The sequence below is a fragment of the Cynocephalus volans genome, chromosome 1, assembly GCF_027409185.1.
Source record: "Cynocephalus volans isolate mCynVol1 chromosome 1, mCynVol1.pri, whole genome shotgun sequence".
NCBI classification, from domain to species: Eukaryota; Metazoa; Chordata; class Mammalia; order Dermoptera; family Cynocephalidae; genus Cynocephalus; species Cynocephalus volans.
This window is the reverse complement of record NC_084460.1, coordinates 93107177-93119468: the sequence shown is the minus strand read 5'-3', so window position 1 is coordinate 93119468 and position 12292 is coordinate 93107177. Positions and strand designations below refer to the sequence as shown.

The window sequence follows — 12292 nt, the reverse complement described above, 5'->3', positions numbered from 1 at the left end:
ATCACTGACAAATGAAGCAGGAGTTTTATCTTTTGACAGTGGGATGCTTGATCCTTGTGAATCTTGGCAAAGATAGATCTGAACAATCCAGTGAAGGAAAATTTCATTTTTTTGCCAGTGTCTGGCCTTTCAAATGAAATTAAACTTGATCCTCAGTTTTGAAGTGGTGGTTGCTTTTCATTAAAATTTCACAGAGAGCAGCTGTAGAGGATATAAACCCAGCAGATGACCCTAATAATCAAGGCGAAGATGAATTTGAGGAAGCCGAGCAAGTAAGAGAAGAAAATTTGCCAGATGAAAATGAAGAGCAGAAACAAATTAATCAAAAGCAAGAGAATGCAGAAATGGAGGAACATTTGGTGGTAAGCAGATTCCACTGTGAAGGGTGGATTTAACCTGAATATTTTAATAAACGCCTGGTTTATGTAAAAGGTTAATCATAATCTACATGGACAGAAGGTTTGCTGCTTTGGTGATTTTTAGGCCATTATATGAAATGCTATGCCTGCTGTCACAGAGAGAGGGTAATGGACATCCTGGGCTTTGTGTTGGAAATGATCATTCATCATTTCCTGGCCACTGATGCATTGAAAGTGTACTTTTCATGGTGGCATGTTTGTTCTTTGTCCCAGAGTACTGTAAAAGGCAACTCCAATGTACGGTAACATGAACCTCCCTTTTTCTTTCAACAGATGGCGGGAAATCCAGACCAACAGGAGGATAATGTTGATGAGCAGTACCAGGAGGAGGGAGAAGAGGAGGTAGTGAGACTGAGTGCAGGGGACTGATCAGATTGCTTGCTCTATCACGCTAACCTTAAACAAACCTCAGCAGTATTGACTTTGACATGCCTTCTATAGAGGTGTTCAGAAAGACGTAAGCAGATAAGAATGGGAGATTTAAAAGGAATTAGACCATGACAATGGAGATATTTGGTTAGAGGATAACAAAGACAGGGGGAATAGAATCCATTTCTCTGGTTCTGACCAGAAATCTTGAATTGAGAAGACATTTGGCTTTCCAGGAACAGTGGATTTAGATTTATGTGATCTTTTGTAGAATATTTTCCCCTGTCTCTTTCCCTCATAAAAAAGAGAAGAACAAAACTGTGCACATCGCAGGAGTCTGGACTAACCCCTGAAACTTTCTCTGTAGACATCTCCCTAGTGCCGGCCTTACAGGGATACCCCATTGCATCTTTCAGAATCCACTTAACACCCTCCCAACATTTTTGTAAATTCCACATCTGTGTTTCTGGCCTCTTTCCTCTTAAGAATTCAGTATCTTAATTAAATTTAACAATAAAGAGAAGAAAAAGTATGTAGGGAGCTCAGTTGAATAAAACACATTTGAATGGAATTTCTTAATATTTCATTTTAGTTTGCTTTTTATTGTAAATTTCTGGTGTATTATTTTTAATTAGGTTTATATAGCATCTGTCGTGGTGCCACATTCCTATTATTAATTGGTGAATGCTGTTTGTTATAGCCATTTTTTCACAGCACTCTACTGTGGGGACAACGCCAATGCTTGGGTGTAGACACAGATTAGGCCAAGACCCATATTTAATCTCTCTATGGACCAGTAAGTAGTTCCCAAATTAAAGCCCTGGTTCAGAGCCCTTCTCAGCCAGGTGTCTTGCAAATGTGTGTGGCTTTGTCCCTAAGGGGAGCCTCATGGAAGGATGGACATTAGCAGGTTGAACAGACATACCCCACCACTGGACGTCCTGCTCAGAAAGCATGTGCTCTGCACCCACATCCACAGTTCTCTTGAGCAAGTGTGTGTTCCTGTTCTTCCTGCTTTTGTCAGCTTTTCACAGCTACTGCTGACATTTGTGCTGTTACCAGGAAAACAGACAAGGATGTTGCTCTTTACTGCCGCTGACAACATCTCTAGTCATGTGCATTCTAAACTGGCTTGGTCTTTTTATTCTCTCTTTTCTCCTGCTGTTCATCTTAATCAAGACCCTGAGCTGTCTTATCAGAAAGAGAGCATTAGAGAAACTAGCAGCCTTGAATATCAAGATATTTGGCAAGAAAAAGATGTTCATCTAGGCTTCTCTTGTAACAGGGTGTCTAGACTAATGTTACTTTGTTTCATTATGTCAGATACCAGCAATCTTTGAGGGATTAAGAGAGAAGGTTCACCTTGGCTTCTGTTTAAAAATTCAGAAGGGTAAACATAAAATTTTAATCAGTATTTACTGGTTCTTTTTCACTTCTATGATATGATCAGTTAACATGGAGGGGAAAAATCCTGTAATCCAAGAGGGATCAAGGATAGAAAGAAAAGAGAGACAGGCAAGAGGGAAGGAGAGATGGTGACAGGGCACAGGTTGCACTGGCCCAGTGAGCTCTCTCCTCAGCAGCTGTTCCCGCATGCTCCTCCCCCTCCAGGTCTGCCAAGCTGACAGGGCTTTGTCCTCTGGCTGTACCTGGCCCCATATCCTAATTCTCTTTTCCTAGTTCCCAGCCCAGAATTCCTTGTGACGGGGTTTGGGTCCCCACTTTCTAGCCCCCTCTCATTCTAGGTTGCCACCCCCCATCATTTAGAACTGTTGCCATGTGAGCTCTCAGTGCCTCTCCTCTTCCTGGTGTAACTTTCCTGCCCCCTGAGCATCCCTTGTTCAGATCGTGCTGTATTTTTTTGGCCATTCCTGAGATGATTAATTATTGCATCTTTCCACCTCTTTGCATCTTTGTCAGGTCTTCCTGTGAGAGGGGAGAAAAGTGGTTCCCAAATGCCATTTAAGCACTAGTGATAGAGACGAAGATCTCAGCAAACTGCAGCAAAATGAGAAAAGAAAAGGAGAACATAGTATGTGGAAACATATATTGCGTTGTTTATAAGTGTATGTGCACATGAGACAGCATTTGTGGAAGCAGCTCTGAAAACCATTCAATGCTGTGTAACTGCACATTGTTTTTTTTTAATCTCCATTAAACCTCAGTCTTCCAGCTTCCCCAACTAAGCACTGGGGTGCAAAGCCTGTCGCTGCCATTGGTTCCCCTCCCTGGCAGTCCTCAGTCAGACTTACATCTGCCACCATTTGCTGCTAGGGAGGAATTGCTTCCAGCCAGGGCTATACCTGTTCAGAAGTATAGCTCATTGGATTTACAGAACTGACTTCTAAGAGCAGAGGACCCCAAACAAGTGTGATTTTAGGAAATTTGCACTAATCCCTGTCATCTTTTATCTTAATGTAGGAGTGTTATCTTTATAAGACTTAAAAATGATCTTTTTTTTTTTTTTTTTTTTTTTTTGTCGTTTTTTCGTGACCGGCACTCAGCCAGTGAGTGCGCTGGTCATTCCTATATAGGATCCGAACCCACGGCGGGAGCGTTGCCGCGCTCCCAGCGCAGCACTCTACCGAGTGCGCCACAGGCTCGGCCCAAAAATGATCATTTTTAAAAAGCATTTCTTGTTTATTGTTTGAGATTGTTAGAGTATTGTGATCCCTTCCTCGTGTTGCTTACATTTATCTACTTAGCAGCAAACAAGACAAGTTATGGTATTGCCAAAAAATGCTTTGTATGCCTTAAGCTTATTTAAATATTCAAAAAATATATAATTTAAATGACTGCTGGCAAAACCAGAATGCCTTAATTTCCCCAACGTAACTGAAACCGGATTGATCTGAACACTTAGAAGAGACCAAGCACAAGGTTATTCGTTCACCTTCAGTGACAGAATATGTACACACACCTGCACTGGACTGCTGGCTTGTGAACCACCATCCAAGAAGCTTTCCACTGACAAAAACTCTTCCAGTAAACATTACTTAGGGGCCAGCCCCGTGGCTCACTCGGGAGAGTGCAGACAACACCGTTCCAAGGGTTGCGATCCCCTTACCGGTCAAAAAAAAAAAAAAAAAAAAAAAATAGCCAGCAGTGTCCCTCACTATAGCCAACATTGTAGAAGTTCTTTCCTTTATCAAGTTCCATCCACCACTTTGGATCCTGGCATTCTTAAGCTCAGCCTTCTGGCTCCTGGCTCACCTCATGACGTCTTTCACATGCAAAGGAAAGGTGTTAATACATACAGGGACAGAGTGGCTACCCAACACTCATTTTAGACTCAATGAATCTGTTTTATTTTGTTTGGGCCATTGACTAAATTTGCCTGATCATATAGGGTTTATTTCAAAAATGCCTAAATCATTAGATTTCAGTGGATAAAATAAGTATGAGGAGCAGTGTTGGGAAATCTTTGACAAAGTGTTATGTCAGCTTTAGCAGGGTACTAAATAGGGTGGGATGTGGAAGACATAATTGGTGTGTCTCTATTTTAAAGAATAACATTTGGCTTCTAGTTATTAGTTTGAGCATATTTTAAAGATCACTTAGAAAGTCCTTATCATTTTGCTCCTTTTCATTAATGCCTTTAAGACAAGTTTGAATTACTATTGCCCCAAACATTAAGAATATATTAGAATGATAATGTGTATCTAAGAGTTTATTCTCTATATGTTTGGAAAATTACAAATTTTCATTCATGGGTTCCCTAATTAAAGAGTAATTTAAATCAGTGACTTCCAACTAAGGTTATATTAAAATGGTGAACAAGCTAAGTTTTCTACAATAGATCCCAAGAGTAGAGAAGAAAGATTTAATAAAAGGGTAATTATCTCACCAGCCAGAGACATTCTTAACCTAGTGTCCATTGTTCTCAGGGAAGTTGTTTTTAGTCTTTGCTACCGCAAAGAATGACCTTGAAGAGTCTGTGACAAATACAAATCCCTGGACCAGACCTTATCCTTAGAGATTTTGATCTTATCTATTGTGGGGCCTAGGATTCAGAGTCCTTCATAAGTTCCCACACCCCCTGGTTGATGCTGATGTTTCAGGGACACAGTGTTTAGAGAAATAGTGCTAGGGCAGTCAGCTGCAGATGGACTTTGGCAAATCTGAGCCTCCTAAAGTTAAATGCAAAATGCTGTGTATCTGTCTGTTTGCTAAAGCTTTTCTTACCAAAGTCTTAAAATGGTTAATGACTCCCCAACCACACACACACAGATACATGCAAACAGAAAAATAAAGATCATTGATTTTCACCCAACCTTTTTATTTTACAAATAAGAAATTTGAACTTCAGAGAGGTTAGTTAAATTTTTGAAGGTTGCACAGCTTGTTATTTATTGTTAGAATCATGATTAGAGCCCATGTAAGTCTGATTTTTAAAGGCTACCATAATTAAGTTTATACCAGGCTTGGTAACTATACAGTTGATATGGGCAAATTCTTTATAGAAATTAGTGAATACAGAAAGAATTCACTAGGGCAGAACTAGAAAGTCACCATTTTTGTAACCCTTAATTAAAACAGTTGATTTAAGCAAAAATCCTCAATCGATGATATCATTAGATGAACAGAGGTCATGGAACTTTACCATGGGGAGGGATCAGGCTGTCACCATCTGAGCTCACTGACCATACCTAGCCTCACTAAAAACATTATGTGCGTGCTGAGGGGATAAAAATGTGAAAAATGCACCTCTCAAGTACTCTTGCTTTTTAAGTTGGACCTGAATTTATTCAAACCTTAAAGCTAACTTCCATTTACAGGAAATGTGGGAGTAGAGGAATGAGTTAAGTGATGCCATAAAGAAGCAGATAAATCCAGAATGTGGACCATTCTATGGGACAACAAGGCAACAGCAGTAGGAAAAAAGAGGGATGTGAAATCCATGTTATGTTTGGCCTTTGTTTAGATCTTGTTTGGAACAAACCAACTATAAATAGACATTATTAAGACAATCAGATGTAAATGTGGATTAGACATCAGATGATACCATGGAATTATTAACTTTACGAGGTGTGATAATAGCATTACGGTTGTATAAGAAGATGTCCATTGTTTTTAGAGATGTATTCTGTGACAGGTAGGGGATGAAATTACGTGATGTCCAGAATTTTTAAGTATAATTCAGTGAATAAAAAAAAAATAGAAAAGTGATGGGTGATGGATGATGTACATGTGGCAATATTGTAAGAACTTTCGAACCTTGGCAGTAACAGTAAGGGGCTTATTGAATGATTTCTTTATTTGTGTGTGCTTGATTTTCTAAATAAAAACAGTTGCCCTTAATGTTTATATAGCTGGAAAAGTTGCAGAGACAAAGTTTTAGCCCAGGTCTGACTGCACAGAATATGTTAGGAGGTGGCAAACTACAGGCTGCCTCCCATTTCATAAATAAATTGTGTTGGAATGCAGTTGTGTCCATTCGTTTACATATTGTCTGTAGCTGTTTTTGTGCTACAGTACTGGAGTTGGGTAGTTGCGACAGAGACCTTACGGCCCAGAAGGCTCAAATATTTACTATCTGGCCTTTAACAGAGAAAGTTTGCCAACCCTTGATTTATATATTCTTCTTACTGCATGGTCTCAGGGAAGTTCTCTCCCATTCTCAACTAACCCATGTTTAGTGTTCACAAATGATATATTTTTATCATTAAGGTTATAGAAGACATGTCGTTGTTAATTGAAATTGACAGAGACGCTCCAGCTATTTAATGACGTTTGAGTGAGTCAGACCTTTATATAGTCTGAAATAAGTGCTTCATTGTTTTTCTTCCAATGTCCGGTGGCACGTGACTGTAGGGTTCTGTGACTAAGATCAGAAGAGATGTCATGGGCGACTCATAGAGCCATAAGGTGAGACAAGGGTGTCTTTAGCTCACTCCACTAGGAAATCTGAATATAAAAGATCCTTTATGACTCTGTCTACAAAATATATTTATTTGGTACTGATGTAGTTTGGAGGCTGTGAGTCCAGCTGACATTGGGCTTGATAGCAAAGGTTCACAAAGTCACCTTTGTAGGGTCCTGACAGGCCAGTTCTGTCTGAAGCTCAGCTAGGAGGCTGCAGTTCATTCTTGTCTCACCTGAACTGGACACCTTGAGGCAGCACTTAATTTGTTTCTCCTTCATTATAACACCTGTAAACTTTCCTTCCCTTGCCCATTACTCAGATTTTTGGCAGCCACTTCCAACCCACACCCCCAAATTATGTAATTTTTGTGTCATTCAACAGGTCTTACTCTTATACCATGATCCTAGAAGAGATCAGGCTTTCTGCTGGTATCAGGACACTACATGATGCTTAACTGATGTGTAGCAGTTTCTTGAAATGTATTCAGATGACTTAAACCTTGAGGCATACATGTTTTACAAAATAGTTAACAAGTTAGAAAATGTTTACCCTCCATTTCTGTGAGATGTGATTGTTAAATAGAGATTGTTTAGCAAAAATATTCAGATGCTTTATTTGATTTGCATTTTGTGATAAATAATTGGAATTAATCGAACAGTAATAATAGTGTACATAAAGGAAAACTACTTATAACAAATGTCATGTTAGAATACGAAAGAGAGGTAGGGATTTGGGGCAGTTTAATAGATTATTTTATGAAGAACTTGAAATTATTGTATTTATTTTCTAGATATTTTAGCCAGATAAATTGATTTTTAATTATAGAATAGATGGTCAGTTCCTGCTTTCATATAATTTACATTCAGTCAGAGCTTTCAGATTTCTACCGTTCTCCTATTGGAAAAGGCAATTATTTAATAAGCTGAATTTCCTCAGGTGTTATATACTTGGAATGTTAATCTTTATTCAAAGAAATCGGAAATTCAAACACAAAGGTCCTAGATTCAGAGTCAATCACAGTGATTTTTGAAATAGATATACTTTACATTCCTTTATACCTAGTAGTTAAGTCAAACCTTTGACTTTTATCTTTTTTCATATTTATTTTTAGTTTAATTTTGTTTCTGTTATTTTTCATGAACTTTTTGGAAATCAAAATATGTTGTTGCAATTCTTTGAATGACGAAACCATCAGACAGTATCTATGGATTGTTTTAGGTTCAGGAAGATTTGACTGAAGAGAAAAAAAGGGAACTGGAGCACAATGCTGAAGAGACCTATGGTGAAAATGATGAAAACGTACGTGCGGGGAGTATTTTTTTATTGAGTGTGGGGTGTGTGGGTGCATGTGCACGTATGCATGTGTAGGAGGTGCATCTGTATAGTTAGGCTAAGTACCAGTGGGTAAGGGCACCTCGAAAGTACCACTGACTCTAACAGGCCCACCTAGAATTAGGAAAAGTGGAGACAACGTGAAGATTAGGAGAGACTGTCGCACTGTTACCTATAGGATCATTTTACTTCACCTGTTTCCTTTCTCAAAAAAAGGAGTAACTTTGCACCCTTTTTAAAAGAGGGAATTATTTGTCACTAACTGTAGACCCTATCTCTTAGTTTTTCTTTTCCTTTTAACTTTAAGGCCGATGATAAAAATGATGGAGAAGAGCAAGAAGTTCGAGATGACAACCGTCCCAAAGGCCGAGAGGAACACTACGAGGAGGAGGAGGAGGAGGAGGAGGACGGCCACGGGGCTGCTGCCGCCGAGAAGCCCCATCGAAGAGCTGAGATGTAGCCGAGCCCAGTCTCCAGACGGCGCTCGGCCTGCGGATTCTTTTCAAGCTGCTCCAAAATAAATCTGCCTACTGAACTCTAGGATATTTAATTACAGAAAAATTAAGAATTTAGACTTTTTTTAACTTTTGTATTAGAAATGCTCATACATTTATACAAATATATTTTGATAACTTAGGTTAGAACTTTTATATTCAAGCTAAACACAAACAAGAAGAAAAACAATAAAGCAAACCTTAGGCTCTGAATCTCATTTTTTTATAGATTATGTGATGTTGGAAAGAACATTGGTTTTGTATATGTTTCAACTTGTTACCTTTCTGTATTTCAGTTTCCCGTTGTTCTGTTGTTTGCTTTTGATAAAATACAGGATTTAAAAACAGGGAGGACTGCAAAATGCTGTGCAAACTGTAAGGAGAATGCCAGTTTACTAATTGCTGCCTTTGCAAGGTTCTTGTGTATCGTTCTGGTAGAATTTCCACCTGTCTGTGCGTCTCTGGAATGAGATCCACAGGGTGGCATACAATGGAAAAGCCATTTTTGTTGCAGAATAGAAATTATTTTGAGACTTTTCAGATCAGTTCGAAAAAGTTTGGTATTAATTAAAATCAGCTGTTCTGCTTGAGAGGAATTGTGTTTAAAAGTGAGATAGTACTAAAACTCTTTTGGTAGTATCCTGGGCTTAATCAGATATTTCAGTGTTCAAACAAGGTATGACACATCAACATATTAACGTTCTTGAATAACTGATGACTTGTTAAGAAATAATTTAGTGTGTGAGGTGTTTTCTACATGAGCACCCATTCTCAATATCTTTTTTCCTGAAGTCACCTTATGATATCCTTCTTTTAGTATCTAGCTCTCTACAGTAATATATGATCCCCTCTAAGCTCTGTGTGCCTCAATATGTAATCACTTTGATGACAATTATGAATATGAAGTCAAACCAAATTGTACAATTTAATGGGATTATGTTTCAAAACTATATGGTAAAGTATACATGGTGATATGATAGACCCTCATGTTTTTTTATATGCTGGGATTGGGTTTGCTTTTTGCCTCTGTATAAGGCATTGTAATGATTATGAGTTATAACAAATCAATTAAAATAAAAAGATTAAGTAAAAAATTTTCCTTGGAATAGGCACGTATTTCAGTCACAAGCATAAAGATTTTTAAACTAGGTTATATAATTCACGTGTGTGGTTTTGTAATAATACTCTCAATAAAAACATTTCATTTTCTACCATGATTATATGAATGTTAATTTTATTCTTTAATAACCACACTCATGTATGGTTTTTATTATCCCAGTTGAGTGATGGTGTGTGTATACACAGAAATGTTTTGTTCCAATGTACTTTGGATTTCCAATAATCATGAATCAAATCTTACCTTTATGTATAAAAACTCTATGTAATGTAAAATGTATAATATTGTATATAATATGCAGAATACAATTATTTTGGTAAATTAGTTTGTATTTTTAATGTCCCAGTTGCAGTATTTAATTATTTGAATGATATTGAAACTTGGTAATAGTCAATAAAGCTATGAAAAGCAAGTGGTAAATTTTTTAAATTGTGATTTCTTATTTCTGATCTAACATTCTTCAGTTTTTTCATAAAAAGAAAAATTTTAAGTACCCATATAAATTAATGAATTATCAAATGCCTTTCCTCACCTGCTCCTATATTCCTTATCTTTCTCTCCTTGAATTGGCACAATTTTTTTCCCCCTTTTCTAAAAAAAAATCTAAAATTGTTAATTTTCTTTGAACTAGTTCTGGGGGAAGAAAAAAGAAATAGGGACAGAAAATATAAGAGGGTGTCACGTGCACACACACAAAATTTAAAAATCTTAAACCATTCCAGAAAAGCATCAATCACAAACCATTCTATTCTACAGATCACACCATGTTATTGGGCTGTACTAATAATAGAGAGAACTAAGCCTGAGCTGATACACATTAATGAGATGTTCAGAAATAAAATGTCACTTCTTTGACTTTTAGTGCAATGAGTAAGTCAAAGAATCTGGTGCCAGTGACATAAGCCAAAGGAAAAAAAAGGCACATTTATGAGGAAAAATTACAATGAAGCACAAACTACATTAGTGCAAACAATGGCTGGTCTTTTGCAAGAGTGATTGAAAAAGATCTAGGAGTAAGACCGTAATCTCAGCCAAGTGTAACAGTGACTCACTTTTATTAAAGAAATTACTGACATTGAATACCTTCATAGTACAGGGAGTGTGTGAGTAGGATCCACTTTAATCCCTGTAGTTCTTTGAAGCTGATGGAACCTCTTCTCACGACTGAGGAACTTTGTTTTCTGGAGCATCTGACACTGTTAAAACTGTTTTGAGTTCTTAGTTTTGTTTTTGTTTTTAGTTCTTTTATTAGATTGGGTTACATCAATACTAGGGCATGCTGCACAGCCATTAAAAAGTGAGTGAGGTCAGTTTCGATTCCTGAATCATCTTCCCATGACTTCTGTTGAACTGTCTGCTTCTAGTTTTCTTCTTAGCATCCTGGCTACTCTGTCTTTTTTACAGGTTCTTCTTCTTATGAGTGCCCCTAAGATAATGGTGCCCTTCGGGTTTTGTGCTGGAGGTCTTGTCTCTGTTTAACCCTCTTCCTTTCCATGTGTTATACGACGGTATTTCACAAAATTTATGGAAAAATAGAATTGAAGGATAAAACAAATGTTATGAATTTTTTGAAGTACTGTCATACATGGGTCTCCTTATCCATTTCCTCAGCTTGGCTTTCTATGTCTCATCTGTATTAGTCCGTTTTGTATCCCTATAACACAATACCTGAGACTGGGTAATTTATAACAAAAATGTACAGTTTCTGAGGCTGGGAAGTCCAAAGTCCATATGGTGGTGGTGACAGTGATTCAGGGCTCTCACATTGCAAGATGGTAGAAGCAGAGAGGGTAGAGAGCGAGACTCTCTTCTTTCTTCTTTTAAACCCTCAGAACCACATCTTGACCACCATTTTTAACCCATTCACTACTGCAGGGTCCTATGACCCAATCACCTCTTCAAAACCCCACCTTTCAATTACCATAATAAGATTTTCCACCCTCTTAACAGTCACAGTGGGGGCTAAGTTTCTAATACATAAAACTTGGGGGACACAATTCAAGCTTCAGAGAGTTTGGGGGGACACAATTCAATCCACTACACCATCCTACCTCAAAATCATAATTTTCAAAACCGCATTTGCCTTCTTTACCACCTAAAATCTTCTCTTTCTAGGTTCTCAATTCACAATTCCCAAAACAGAAACAAAGAATTTGTCCTTGATTCTGTCTTCTCTTCCTATAAATGATACCAAAATACCTTCAGATTTCCCTGCTTCTCTCCATCCCCACTATCCTGGCTCATACCCCTGTTGTCTTTTACCTGGACTATAATAGTTCCCGTGGGGGCAGGGAATCAAGATGGCTGAATAGACAGTCCCCAGCATCACTCTCTCCCACAATCAACCCATTTACAACTGTTAAAAATCAACGATAGCCAAGCTGGGGCCGCTAGAGCTCAGGGGAAGAAGAGGAGAAACCTATGGAGTGCATGAAGGTAGGAGAAGCCACAATGAGAGAAAGGACCACTCTGACCGTTTCAAGCCCTGGCTGCTTCCATGCTGGAGCTGCTGAGCACACAGAGCAGGAGCTGGCAAAAGCTGCAGCTGTGCCCTTCCTATGAAGTTGCTTGGAGGCAGCAGGGGAGGGGAGGGCCTTGGTGGCCCCCAGGCCAGCAAGACCACTATGTGGACTCACATAGAGGGAAGGGCCACAGACAACTGAAAAAAGGAGCCACACAGAGGCTGGTGAATCAT

At 38.4% G+C, this 12292-nt stretch overlaps 1 protein-coding gene across 5 annotated transcripts in view; it reads left to right on the top strand.

Annotated features, from left to right (window-relative positions):
• Positions 1-9667, top strand: part of GOLIM4 (golgi integral membrane protein 4) — a 74190-nt gene extending 64523 nt beyond the window's left edge. For 4 of the 5 annotated variants that reach the window (XM_063113827.1, XM_063113818.1, XM_063113809.1 and 1 more), the window contains 4 exons: positions 195-362; positions 693-761; positions 7873-7953; positions 8294-9667. In XM_063113827.1, coding sequence (XP_062969897.1) covers positions 195-362; positions 693-761; positions 7873-7953; positions 8294-8446 — 471 coding nt within the window. In that variant the 3' untranslated portion in view covers positions 8447-9667. Of the gene's footprint in view, positions 1-194; positions 363-692; positions 762-6602; positions 6657-7872; positions 7954-8293 lie in introns of those variants that run through there. The other variant, XM_063113836.1, reaches the window with a different exon arrangement.
• The last annotated feature ends 2625 nt before the right edge of the window (positions 9668-12292 follow it).